Source organism: Nerophis ophidion, linkage group LG07, assembly GCF_033978795.1.
Source record: "Nerophis ophidion isolate RoL-2023_Sa linkage group LG07, RoL_Noph_v1.0, whole genome shotgun sequence".
In the NCBI taxonomy this organism is placed as follows: Eukaryota; Metazoa; Chordata; class Actinopteri; order Syngnathiformes; family Syngnathidae; genus Nerophis; species Nerophis ophidion.
The window spans coordinates 57,303,824-57,318,893 of NC_084617.1; the positions used below are offsets into that span (position 1 = coordinate 57,303,824).

Here is a 15,070-nt window from a genome sequence, read left to right on the forward strand (position 1 = left end):
AAATAAAATCCAAGATTATCGTTGTTATATAAAAGAATTTGAAAGAAAAATATTTCAATTGAACTTGAAAAAAACCCTCTTAGGAAAAAAATATTACATTTAGGGTATTACAACCAAAGTTATGGACAAAATTAGAGCAAAAATGTACCTGAAAATACGAAGAAATCTCTAATATACTCAAGGGTTAACCCGATATCCTCCCTAAAACCCTTTAAAAGTAATTGGCCCAAAGTACCTGATTACTATGTGGATTCCCATACAGAGCCTCCACAAGATCTGCTGCTCTCTTAAGCAGAATTTCCTACAAAGCACATCATTTATTCCATTTCAGATTTCAGCAAGAAAACTTGTAAAAGTATGTTTTTTTTGTTGTTGTTGTTTCTTTTTTTATAATGTTTTTTTTTTTTATTTAAAAGAAAGTATGTTTTGATATATGGGTCTCACCTTTGCGATTCTTTCTGGGTCACCAGGATGTCGTGGAATTACTTTTTGGAGACGCTGGAAACCATAATCTATCGTCGGTTCATTCAGGGCTAGAACACACAGACATTTTACACATTAAACCACTTACACTGCAACAAAGAGCTGACAAAATACAAGAAAAAAGAAACGACGAATAAAATAATCTGTCCATGCAACCAACTAATTTTACCTGATAAGACCTCCTAAATTAGGATCTTTATACCTACAAATCAGCAAGACTTTTTAGATCAGTGGTTCTTAACCTGGGTTCGATCGAACCCCAGGGGTTCGGTGAGTCGGCCTCAGGGGTTCGGCAGAGTCTCCGCCACGGAGGTAAATACACATCCGACGTATCGTCTAAATACGAACTTCTCGCTATCAGCGTATTATGGATACCCCCAAACAAAATTCCCTCTAATTTTCCATCTGATTTGCAGGTTTTGTGATTGATTGATTGAAACTTTTACTAGCAGATTGCAAAGGAAGAAAATACGTTATATGGGACAGTACAGTTTACACAGTAAAGGCGTACATTTGACCACTAAATGGTAACACCCGAATACGTTTTTCAACTTGTTTAAGTCGGGGTCCACATTAATCAATTCATGGTAATGGGTGTAAGGTGTGTAATTTGTTGTGAGTTCATGCACTGTGTTGTTTTTTTTCTTTGAACAAGGTGATGTTTATGCACGGTTCATTTTGTGCACCAGTAGAAAACAGATGACTTTTTCTTGAATTTGCAAAAAAAAAAAAACATTTTATTTTTCAATAAAGAAGGGTTCGGGGAATGCGCATATGCAACTGGTGGGGTTCTGTACCTCTAACAAGGTTAAGAACCACTGTTTTAGATAGAAATACATATTTTATTCTGAAAACAAGCATTATTTAATTTGCAATTTTGCAGAATCTTTTTTTTTCAATGTGAGGAAAACCAAGATATCTTATTTGCATACTTATTTTCAACAATTTAAAACTAGAATAGACAAAATATAACTATTCATGCTGGTATTAAGATTATGAGGTCAAGTCAATGACTAAAAATAAGTAAATAGCTCTTAAAAAAGCCTTTTTATTGACATGCATGCTGGTTCTAGCTATTGGGCTGTTTCTAGTTTTATATTTTATTTATTTTTTATCTTTTTACTATTATTTGTATTACTATTTTTTTTACACTGTGGCACTTTGAGGTTGTTTGCTCAACGTAAAGTGTTTTTTTTTTTTTTACAAATAAAATCTATTATTATTATTATTATTATTATTAAAACTAGGGACATTTCTTAACATTTTTAATCTTGGCAGGTGGCAAATCATTTGCAGTGTTCACTCTTTTAAGCCCGACGACTCTGTAGTCACAAGTGTGCCCCAGGGATCTATCCTGAGCCCCCTTCTCTTCATCTCTTATCTTCTCCCCCTTGGCCTTGTCTTTCGCAAATTCAACATTTCCTTCAACTCCTCCACCAAAAATGACACACTTCCACCAACTCCCCCCTATTGCCCGGCCCTCACTGCCTACGCCCTTGTTCACAGTCTGGTCACCTCCCACAATCAATCAATCGATCAATCAATCAATCAATCAAAGTTTACCTATATAGCCCTAAATCACGAGTGTCTCAAAGGGCTGCACAAACCACAACAACATCCTCGGCTCAGATCCCACATCAGGGCAATAAAAAACTCAATCCAATGGGATTACAATGAGAAACCTTGGAGGGGACTGCAGAGCTTCCACTAAATGATAAATGGGTTGCACTTGTATAGCGCTTTTTTACCTTCAAGGTACTCAAAGTGCTTTGACACTACTTCCACATTTACCCATTCACACACACATTCACACACTGATGGAGGGAGCTGCCAGGCAAGGCGCTAACCAGAACCCATCTGGAGCAAGGGTGAAGTGTCTTGCTCAGGACACAACGGACGTGACGAGGTTGGTACTAGGTGGGGATTGAAGCAGGGACCCTCGGGTTGTGCACGGCCACTCCCATACTGCGCCACGCCGTCCACTGGTCCATAACTCTGCTGTCCGGATCATAACCAAAACCCCCGGAGTCCATCACGTCACGCCTGTCCTGGAGAAACTTCACTGGCTAAGAATTGACTACAACAGCCTTCTACATATACCTTCTACGGCAGAGGTCTCAAACTCATTTTAGATCAGGGGGCCACATGGACAAAAATCTACTCTCAAGTGGGCCGGGCTGGTAAAATCACAGCATGATAACTTAAAAATAAAGACAACTTCAGATAGTTTTCTTTGTCAACAAATAGAACAATCACATTCGGAAAATGTTCAAATCATAATGTTGTTGGGTTTTTTACACTTACATGTTGCATTTAATAGTATTCTATCTTTATTTTTCATTATTTATACTTTCTGAATAAATGATGTAATAATGTTCATCAGTCAACTCATTGGTGTTATTTTTTAATCTATCTAGATAAAAAAGTAATACTAAAATCAAATTACAGTATGAAATTAATGTAGTTTGCTCATTTTCATCGACTGATGCACTAACATCATGTGTTTTTTTGTTTTTTTTTTACATATGTAGCATCATCTACAACAGGGGTCGGGAACCTTTTTGGCTAAGGGAGCCAAAAAGCCAAATATTTTAAAATGTATTCCCGTAAGAGCCATATAATGTTTTTTTTTAACACTGAACGCAACTAAACGCGTGCATTTTTAAGTAAGACCAACATTTCTAGAGTATAATAGGTCTCTTATTCTTTGTAATAACATTGTTATTCTGAAGCTAACTGTGGAGGGGGGTGTGGCCCGCGGGCCTGCAGCGAATTGGGGAGTGCCAGGACTGGCCTCGAAATCAGCGAGAGCTGTGTAGATGGCCCACCTGAGCCTTGTTATTTAATCACCTGCCGCTCTGTTATAAGCAGCAGCCAGGAGGAGAGACGGGGTTGGGGCTGGAGCCAGAGCGCTAGCGAGAACGAACGAGAAAAATACAATTGCTGGAAAGCAACTGAGAGACTTATTGAAAAATAAAACAATAGTGTAACCCTGAAACAGGCTCTCATGTCGGTGCTGGGGGGTCTGAAGAACACCCAGGAGGACAAGCCCCACACTAACCAATAATAAATAAATAACTTCTTAACGCAACTTCTTGAACAGGTGCGGTAATAAACGGATGGATGCACTAAAAATGCATGAAAATGTTTTATGTTTTGAACATTATTTTTTACACTTATTACAAGTGGAATTATTCATTACTTATCATGTTAAGCAATGTCAGCTCAGATTTATCCGAGAGCCAGATGCAGTCATCAAAATAGCCACAGCTGGCTCGCGAACCATAGGTTCCCTACCCCTGATCTACAATGATACAAATAATTGCTATTGCGACATCTAGTAGACACATTTAGAACAGCAGCTTCTTTCATTCTAAAATTTCGGCTCATTTTTATACTTCCCAAACTCATCCCGCGGGCCGGATAAAACCTGGTCGCGGGCTGTACGTTTGACACCCCTGTTCTAGGCCATCCACAACTTCACCCCTCTTTATTCGTCTGACCTCCACCACATCACTACTCCAACACTCTCCCTCAGATCCTCCTCTGCCATCACCTTGCTGTGCCAGCTGCCCGCCTCAGCACCATGGGGAGCAGAGCCTGCAGTCACTCTACTTCAAATATGAAACTCTCTCCCATCTGACATCCGGATTATTAACTCTCTTCATACTCTTAAACTCGGACTCAAAACCTTCCTGCTCAAAATTCCATAGTCTGTGTCTCACAGTCCAGTGGTGTCAAACTCTTTTTACCAAAGGGCCACCTCGCAGTTATGTTTGCCCTAAGAGGGCCGCTTGCAACCGTGACTGATTTATGAGTATTAATGTATTGAGATTCACCTCATGATATTATTATACAGTTGCCTATGCATTTGATTATTACATTTGGTAACACTTTAGTATGGGGAACATATTCACCATTAATTAGTTGCTTATTAAAGTAACAAATACTTAATTTTGAGTTATTTGGACACGAGGGGAACATATGAGGGTTAGGGGTTAAGTACTTACTATAAGTACTTATAATGACTAATTAAAAGCCAATATGTTACTGATTTGCATGTTAGTAAGCAACTAATTAGTGGTGAATAAGTGTTCCCCGTACTAAAGTGTTACCTTTTTTTTTTTTTTACAAACACTTTAAAAAAATAAATAAAAAAATACTTCCATCCATCCATCTTTTTCCGCTTATCCGCGGTCGGGTTGCGGGGGCAGCAGCCTAAGCAAAGAAGCCCAGACTTCCCTCTTCCTAGCCACTTGGTCCAGTTCCTCCCGGGGGATCCCGAGGCGTTCCCAGGCCAGCTGGGAGACATAGTCTTCCCAACGTGTCCTGAGTCTTCCCCGTGGGCATCTTTGATTTCGCAATTAAAAACTGGCAGCTTAGTTGCAACATTTTCACCATAAAATGTATGGTGTGTGCTTTGACAACATATTAAAATGGAAAAACGGTACTATAGTTTGTTTTTATTTACAGTAGAATTCTGGAAACTGTGCTGCCATTTTTTTCCCGTAGAACCTGTTACCATTTTTACAAAATACAATTGGATGACTTGTCCAGGGTGTACCCCGCCTACCGCCCGAATGCAGCTGAGATAGTCTTTTTGCAGATGATGTGGTCCTGATGGCTTCATCTGACAGGGATCTTCAGCTCTCACTGGATTGGTTCGCAGCCGAGTGTGAAGCGACCGGAATGAGAATCAGCACCTCCAAGTCCGAGTCCATGGTTCTCGTCTGGAAAAGGGTGGAGTGCCATCTCCGGGTTAGGGAGGAGACCCTGCCACAAGTGGAGGAGTTCAAGTACCTAGGAGTCTTGTTCACGAGTGAGGGAAGAGTGGATCGTGATATCGACAGGCGGATCGGTGCGGCGTCTTCAGTAATGCGGACGTTGTACCGATCCGTTGTGGTGAAGAAGGAGCTGAGCCGGAAGGCAAAGCTCTCAATTTACCGGTCGATTTACGTTCTCATCCTCACCTATGGTCATGAGCTTTGGGTCATGACCGAAAGGACAAGATCACGGGTACAAGCGGCCAAAATGAGTTTCCTCTGCCGTGTGGCGGGGCTCTCCCTCAGAGATAGGGTGAGAAGCTCTGCCATCCGGGAGGAGCTCAAAGTAAAACCGCTGCTCCTCCACATCGAGAGGAGCCAGATGAGGTGGTTCGGGCATCTGGTCAGGATGCCACCCGAACGCCTCCCTAGGGAGGTGTTTAGGGCACGTCCAACTGGTAGGAGGCCACGGGGAAGACCCAGGACACGTTGTGAAGACTATGTCTCCCGGCTGGCCTGGGAACGCCTCGGGATCCCCCGGGAAGAGCTAGACGAAGTGGCTGGGGAGAGGGAAGTCTGGGCTTCCCTGCTTAGGCTGCTGCCCCCGTGACCCAACCTCGGTTAAGCAGAAGAAGATGGATGGATGGATGGACTTGATACTATTTTAATGTGCTCCTATTTTATTATACCACGAACTCACACTGGACTTTCCCATGGAAGTACCGTACATTTCAGCCTCTACTGCAGGAGTGGAGGCGCAAGCACAAAAAAAAATTGCTGAGTCAGGAGCAATAAGTAGAGTTACTGATGATAAAAAGTAGGGCCAAACACTCCCTAAAACGTTAGAACATTTTAATGAAACTAAACAAGGGAAGTCGTGTTGCTGACATGAAAACTTTGCTGAGCCGAACTCATGTTTCACGGCAGCACAACGGCTATTCTCGAGCACCTGGAACGCAAACACCTGAGTCCCTCTCTTTGCTGGAGGCCCCAACAAAAGCTGGGATTTTTTGTCGAGGAGTGTCGAGGAGCAGTGGCCTTTAACAAAGCCGACCTGCCGTTGAGCCCCACTTGGGGGGAAAAATGTAATATTACTCCCTCTCTTTTCCCTGGAGGTCCCAACGCTAAACATAGGGTGCCCAAAGCCACAGCCCCCAGTTTTATTTGGTCCACAGTATTTTCAAAAGCAAAATTAGACCAAAATGTAAGCAGATAAATGTAATGTAATGAGAAAAAGATGACGTTTTATACTAATAACCATACTTGCCAACCCTCCCAATATTCCCGGGAGACTCCTCAATTTCAGTACCCCTCCCGAAAATGTCCCGAGGCAGGCATTCTCCCAAATTTTTCCTGATTTCCGCCCGGACAACAATATCGGGTAGTTTTCTCTCTCACCTGAAAAGGAGAGTATTATATATGTTTCCATTATCTGTAGGTCTATCTATAACCCATAAAGTAAGCAGGCACTGAGCTATTTCTCAGCGTGTTATTCCAGCCGGCACGTTAATACACTGAAACACAAAATCCGGATTCCCATCATGCATTGCTTCAAAACCACGGCAAATAGTAATGTCCAAAAACATAACAGAGACGAAGCAGAAAAACGAAGAAGACACATGGCGACGACGAGTAAGAAGAAGTACGCTTGCAAGTCCCAAAATGATTGGAAAAAATAATTTCAGTTCATCCAGAACAGCTCGAAGGGGAAGGAGAATGCTGCCGGCAAATTTTGTAGATCAGACTTCTCCACTGAACACGGTGGCCTAACGGATATACTAATTCATGAACGGATTATTTTTATATATATATATATATATATATATATATGTATGTATGTATGTATGTATGTATGTATGTATGTATGTATGTATGTATGTATGTATGTATATATATATATATATGTATATATATATATATGTATATATATATATATATATATATATATATATATATATATATATATATATATATATATATATATATATATACATATATATACAAAAGAAATACCTGCAAAAATATCAAGGTTGGCAAGTATGCAAATAACTAATAATGGTAAACTTTCAAATATTACGTTTTGCCTTTCAGAATATAGGATGTTTGTTTTGTATATTTGTTTTTACGAAATATTAAAATGGCTCCTGCACACCTTGACTTTCTAGTATGCTGTAAGTTTGGGCACCCCCGCACTAAACTATAAAGCAAGCATAAGAATATATTTTGTGTGGCGTTTAAACAACCAATAGAAGTGGCTCTGCTGCCACAGAATGGATGTACGATTTTTTAAGCAGTGTGTAAGATGCTGTATCCGACATTAAGTTTATGTTAATGCTTTTATTCCTTGTGGTAAATAATAGCAAATAAAAAGTAAAGCAAAGTGCTTTTTTTTTTAACTTTGATAAGGAATATTCATATTAGGCCTGCAGCGATCGGTTATTTTAGTAATTGAGTAATTTTTCAATTAGTTTGTTGGAATAATCGGTTAAAACACACTTTACAGCCTCAGAGTTGAAATAAACACAGATTTTCATGCTTGCCAAAACCTTCAATCTTCATCTTTTTGTTCCCCTAACAAATGCATCCAGATTAAAAGTTTAACAACATGTGTGCAAAAATAAAAAAAAACATTTGAAAAAACTCTCCGCTGTTTGCCGCCACACAGATCACGACAGCCACGCACCACCGCTCTCATGTGCATTCAACTGCGAGGCCGTGCAAAAACTATGTCGGCGTATCCAAAGTTCCAGGCACTCCATGCCATTCACGTTTTCCTTTACAGTACAATATGTTTTCAGGGGGGGGGTTTGTACTGAAATTCAACATTACAGAATATATTCCACTTTAAGTCTATTTATGTTTTATTTTGAACCTTTACTTTGTTTTAATAAAGTAAAACAATGAATTCTTTCGTAAATTATGCTTGTTTAAGTGCTGTCAAAATATGTATTTTCTAAATTACACTTTTAAATTGAGATTAATCACAGTAAATTATTTGCTTACATAATTTAAATTAACCTGAAAAACACCAATATATTGCGACAAAAATGCTATTTTATTGTCAGAAATTCACGCACAAATATTTTTCAAAGATTTTACTTGAATGCACTATGTTTATTTGCTCATAACCTGAAGGAGGTCGGAGAGATATGTTGGCGCGAGGTTGTTTAGACATTTAAAAACATATAGAAGGAGTTTAAAGTTGATTCGATAACGCACAAAATTAAGTCATGTAGTCTAAAATGTAGAGCAGATCATACAAGCAATAATTGTTTGACTGGTTGATTAATCGAAAAATAATCGCTAAGTAGTGGACTAATAAAATCATCGTTATTTACAGCTCTAACTGACACCATAGGTAAGTATGTGATCACCTGTGTAGATGAAGCGTCCAGGGGCTCCCTTGCAGAACTGTTTGGACTTATAAGACAATGTGACCTCCACCACCCCTGGGATGTGACGAGGAGGGGTCTGGACACGGATGGCATGTGGTGTGATCAGCTATGGGGGAAAAAAAAACACAATTATGTCAGAGAAAAAAAAGCAAAATTAATTACTGTGTGAAAATGTCAGCATCTGTGGCGAGATGTTTTTCATTCTTTGGATTCTTACCTCACTCCAAACTAACATGCTTCCAAACACCACCTGTAGTCCATCAAAGAAGTTCTCCCCGATGACAATGACCATGGCCCCGCCTGTAGTCCAGCCCTCACTGGGGCTGATGGCTTTTATACAAGGGGTAGCTGGAAAGAAACAGCAAACAAGAATTACAGTAAAGGCCATAATAAAAAATAAAAAAATGGATTAAAAGTGTGTTATTTGGCTGCCTTCTTATTATACAACAACTGCATTTTAGATATGAAAAACTTGTCTCAATATGGAACGATTTTGTTTATTGTTCCATTTTAACACTGAAAAAGTAATATTTTTTTGAATGCTTCAGCATGTAACACAGGACTGTTGTTGCGTGTCAAAATAATGAGCTCGGCAAATACACACTTTCCCCAGCAAAGTGTGTATTTTTGGCAACCGTAGGAGACATTACCCCTGTAATCTAAATTCTCTGTGCACCCAATCTACGCACAGTTCACACTACAAGATTATTTATTAAACAAGGTAGCTTTTCCAGGGCCAAAAAAAGGCACACGCTTTCCCTTTAAAAAAGTTTCAAATGTATAATTACATTGTATCATATAAGTAGGATAAATGATTGAAGGAACTTTATTGTAATATCAATACTTTCTTCTGCTACAGAATACAAGTGTTTTGGAGTATGTACAGCGCATATTTTGTTTACATTATAATTATAATAAAATAATTAAACACAACTTATTTTGAAGAAGGTATAGAATAGAAAAACAGCTCATTGAGTTGAAATAATTTGCGGACAGTTTGGTCCCCCGAGTTCAAAAGGCCCATCTGTGCTCCTGCTGTGATAAATACTCAGCAGCAAGCAACACAAACAAAATAAACATCAGGAGGAGAGAGATGGGAATTTATACAGCAATTATTTTGACTTGCAAGCTACAGTAAACAATACTAAGGGTTGTTGTATACTCTGTGCTGGGACAAAATGTAACGGATAAAGTAACATGTAATTCAACTCTGCTAAAATAAAGTTATCAGTAAAGTGACTAAGTTACTTTTTAAAAGAGTAATTAGTAATCGACGTCCTTTTTCAAAGTAAATGTGGCAATATTGACCATGCAGCACACATGAGACACATTAGATGGCATGGAATTTAGTACCCAAGATCCCAGATTTAGCCCATTGAGTACCACAAGAACGATAGTATCAAATAAGGATTTAAATAGAATGCGTTATAAAAATTAATGGGAATAGATACAATAAATAGGAAAACAAAATAGGTTGTAAACCTGTAGTGTAAATTTCATGTAAAAAAACAATGACTGCAAACCAAACCAAATAAAAGCCCAGTTCAGCGCAGTTGGGACTATTTTTTTTAAAACACTCATTGAAAATTGTTCCCAATTAAACACGATTCCAGATTCAAACCATTTCTCACAATTTATTATTATATGGCATATAAATGATAATAAAATATTTTTGAATATAACTCATTTAGCTGCTGACTTATGTACTGTATTTGTGGCGGTTACCTAAAAAATGTATCTTTAGAATTGGATTCTGAAAAAAACAAACATTTTTTAAATCCATTCTTTAAAGTTATGAATTGATTTAAAATTGGAATAAATGATAAATAATTAGATTTGTTTGAACACACTTAACTGTTTTCTATGACCTAATTTGAAATGACCAATTTAGGTTTCTTGCTTTTTAAAGGGATATCAACATTGATGACTGCGGTAAATGTTTTGGTTTTTATTTATTTCACACAAAAAGTTCAATGCAAAACTCTGCAGACAAATAAAAACTCATGAGCCTACGTTGTAAAACAAGTGATAAATGCACTTTTCCAACATTCAAAAATTGTCTTTTCAAATAAACTAGTTGTCATAATAGTATATTTCAGAAAAAAATATGAATGTCAGTTCTATATATGCGGCTTAAAAGACCTCAACGGTGGAGCGGGCAGATGATGGTTGCATAGAAGTTCCACAACCGTCACAAAGGCGGAGGAAGGCTGCAGCAAAGATGGGCCCCCAGTCATCTTGGTCTCCATGCCATTGGACCCTGGCCTTCTCTTTGTCAAGGACAGTGTGGTGGCTGTCTGTGCACCAATCTCCCCACTTTAAAAGATTCCACGCACAGGCGTTTTCCTGAAGGCAATCTCACCAACAGGAGGACAATCATACTCGTTTCGAGTAATCGCCGAAGAAAAAGATATGCGGCTGTAGTATTGAGAGTGCAATGGACATGAAGTACATGTTAATGCGGGCCCTAAGCAGAATTTTATTTGGAGCCCCACCTATTTAATTTTTTTTCACACTTTTTATTTCATGTCAAACCATTTCTTAACTTTTTTTTTTTTTTTATACAATTTTTAATTTAACTCGATGCATGTTTTGCACTAGAAACACATTAATGGGGGAAACATTATTTTCATGGAACATTTAGCATTAATAAAACTTTCCAACTCTTTTATGGCCCAAATAGCACCGTTCTTTGAGACAAGCACTAACGGTGTGTGTCACTGGAGCCAGTGTAACGACAACGTCACTACTGTGTAGCCAAATCAGTGACCGAGCACAAAGAGGTAAGGTAGAATTTCATGGTTCGCCCCGTCATCCATTATTTGACATTGTACATGCGCTTTTTTACGCAAAACGGGGCCCACCATCATGGGACCCTACGAACGCTCTCCTCCGGTCGACCGTTTTAAGAAGGGACTAAAAAAAACAAATTTTTAGCACAGCTTTTATCTATTTTTTCTACCTTCTTGTTTTTAAATGCACTGTTGTACATACAAACACACATATACTCACACACACACACACACCGTTATTCATACATACAAACGTCCATACATTGGTACCTACGCTCCCACATAAATACACAAATACATTACATACCTACATACTCCAAGTCCGTCCATCCACACGCACATTCACGGTACAAACATACACATACTGTACATATACATTCACTGTACAAACAAACATACATATACTGTACATATACATTTACTGTACAAACATTCATATACACATTCTGTTCATATACAAGTACATATACATACATACACTCATGCACATAATCATGTTTCATCAAACATATATCAACGTTGTTGCCCTAGGGTAAACTGGGTAACACAAGGCATTATGACAGAGCTTAACCCATTGTTACTATAACAATCTACAAGATTAATATAGGTTGCCTCTCTCTCTTCCCTTTCATCTTTTGGTATTCTTTTTTTTTTAAATTTCATTTATTTATTAATTTTTTTATTATCTTTCTAGCTATCATTATGTATACGTATTGTTGCATTTGAACAACTGTATTGTTGATAATAGAGGTAAACTATTGGTTTTTTATGATCAATAGCGCTTTTTCTATTGGTATTTGTATTGCTCCAGTTTTAGTGTAAAAATGTTCATTGTCATTACTATATTATTCATTTCACTAACTGCTTATTTGCTATCACTTTTACGATCATATTTGTACATATTGTATGTGTTGGTGTTGTACTATTGTTGTTGTTGTTATTGTTGTATTTGCTGTTGTTGTTTTTGTCTCTCTGTCTAATCCCCCTCTTATCCCCACAATTTCCCCCTCGGTCTTCCTTTTTTTCTCTTTCTATCCCATCCTGCTCCGGCCTGGCTGCACCAAATGATAATATAAATACATTTAATAAAGTCAAATTCAAATAAGGCAAGAAGAGAAGTATCCTACACTTCTCTTTTGTAAAGTAAATCTGAACAGCCGATATGGGCATCTACATCAACTATACGATATTCCTGAGAAGCTGGACAGGACAAAAAAATAAAAAATAAAAAAAATAAAATAAATGCACTGCTTGCCTATCTGTTTTATCCAGGGCTTTCATGTTTTTATTTATCTATCTAAGTTGTTTATGTTTTATCTAGTGTTTATCTAGTGTTTTTCATGTTTTTATTTCTATTTTAACTTTCTACTATATAGTCTAACTTTCTATTTTTATTTTTTACCTTTTTTAAACTTTGTAGAATTACAAATGTAATTAATTTGTATTTATTATCACGCACAGCGTGTGTTCTTCCTTTAGGGAGGGCCGTCCCTGTGTTAACGTTACACAGTATTTTCTTACCATACTCCATAGTATTCTCCGCTGACTCGCCCGGTTCCAGTCTGCGAGCCCTCCGACCGTGTTTAGAGTTGTTGTGGACGAACATGTTGTCTGACACCGCCAGGACGTGGCCGTCCACGCTCACAGTACTGGACAGGACCACCTGAAGGAGAGGAAGCAGGGCCAGGAGTAGAACACATGAGTGTCTGTGCAGGACTTTGACAGCATGCTGAGAGTTACAATCTCTCCCATTTCAGGCAGCAGATACCCCCAGTGCAACAATTTGTTTCGGCACAGAGGTGTTGCTAGGATTTCTCAGTCTGCAATTTGACGTCGCTGGGAACTTCAGAATATACACTATATTGCCAAAAGTATTTGGCCACCTGCCTTGACTCATATATTAACTTGAAGTGCCATTCCATTCCTAACTCATAGGGTTCAATATGATGTCAGTCCACCTTTTATAGCTTCAACTCTTATTGGGAAGGCTGTCCACAAGGTTGCGGAGTGTGTTTATAGGGATTTTCGACCATTCTTTCAAAAGCGCATTGGTGAGGTCACACACTGATGTTGGTCGAGAAGGCCTGGCTCTCAGTTTCCGTTCTCATTCGTCTCAAAGGTGTTCTATCGCAGTGGTTCTCAAATGGGGGTACGTGTACCCCTGGGGGTACTTGAAGGTATGCCAAAGGGCGCGTGAGATTTTTCAAAAATATTCTAAAAATAGCAACAATTCATAAATCCTTTATAAATATATTTATTGAATAATACTTAATACAAAATATGACTGTAAGTTCATAAACTGTGAAGAGAAATGCAAAAATGCAATATTCAGTGTTGACAGCTAGATTTTTTTGTGGACATGTTCCATAAATATTAAATTTTTTGTGAAGAAATGTTTAGAATTAAGTTCATGAATCAGGATGTATCTCTATTACAATCCCCAAAGAGGGCACTTTAAGTTGATGATTACTTCTATGTGTAGAAATCTTTATTTATAATTTAATCACTTGTTTATTTTTCAGCAAGTTTTCAGTTATTTTTATATCTTTTTTTCCAAATTGTTCAAGAAATACCACTAAAAATTAGCAATATTTTGCACTGTTATACAATTTAATAAATCATAAACTGATGACATAGTGCTGTATTTTACTTCTTTATCTCTTTTTTTTCAACCAAAAATGCTTTTCTCTGATTAGGGGGTACTTGAATTAAAAAAATGTTCACAGGGGGTACATCACTGAAAAAAGGTTGAGAACCACTGTTCTATCGGGTTCAGGTCAGGACTCTGTGCAGGCCAGTCAAGTTCATCCCCACCAGACTCTGTCATTCATGTCTTTATGGACCTTGCTTCGTGAACTGGTGCACAGTCATGTGGGAAGAGGAAGGGGCCCGCTCCAAAACTGTTCCCACAAAGTTGGGCGCATGGAATTGTCCAAAATGTTTCGGTATCCTGGAGCATTCAAAGTTCCTTTCATTAGAACTAAAGGGCAAAGCCCAACTCCTGAAAAACAACCCCACACCATAATTCCTCCCAAACTCTTCCATTTTTGTTATAATAAAGCCGATAGTTTACATTGGAATATTTAGGAGAGAGGAAATGTTACGACTGGATTTGTTGCACAGGTGGTATCCTATGACAGTTCCATGCTGGAAATCACTGAGCTCCTGAGAGCGGCCCATTCTCTCACAAATGTTTGTAGAAACAGTCTCCATGCCTAAGTGCTTGATTTTATACACCTGTGGCTGAGACAAGTGATTAGGACACCTGATTCTGATCATTTGGGTGGGTGGGCAAATACTTTTTGCAATATAGTGAATCTGCTATAGCGTATTCCTCTATCAGGTCCCCATGTGGTCTCTTCAACTGGGTGATTCATATAGCATGCAGACGGCTCATCATCGCTGCGTGATCCTTCAATGACACCAAACATATGGAGCAAATCGCCGGCTTTTTGCAGGCCGTTAAATCAGTGCATGATGTATTGTCTCCCTAATTTGATCTGGACACAGCATGTGTGGGTTCTATCCCACATCTGCCATGCGAAGGAAGAAACGCACATTATTAACAATAGGACACTTTTGTCCATTTAATATTGTTTCTGAACGTGAGATTACGTTTGTGTGTTGATGGAAAATA

General features: G+C 38.5%; 1 protein-coding gene across 5 annotated transcripts in view; it reads right to left on the minus strand.

Annotated features, from left to right (window-relative positions):
- ebf2 (EBF transcription factor 2) overlaps positions 1-15,070 on the minus strand; it is a 126,189-nt gene that overhangs the window by 12,131 nt on the left and 98,988 nt on the right. For 4 of the 5 annotated variants that reach the window (XM_061906627.1, XM_061906625.1, XM_061906626.1 and 1 more), the window contains exons 8-12: positions 12,955-13,096; positions 8,859-8,989; positions 8,621-8,747; positions 445-533; positions 236-301 (exon numbers count right to left, since the gene is read on the minus strand). In XM_061906627.1, the coding sequence (XP_061762611.1) occupies positions 236-301; positions 445-533; positions 8,621-8,747; positions 8,859-8,989; positions 12,955-13,096 (555 nt within the window). The remainder of the gene's footprint in view (positions 1-235; positions 302-444; positions 534-8,620; positions 8,748-8,858; positions 8,990-12,954; positions 13,097-15,070) is intronic. The other variant, XM_061906628.1, reaches the window with a different exon arrangement.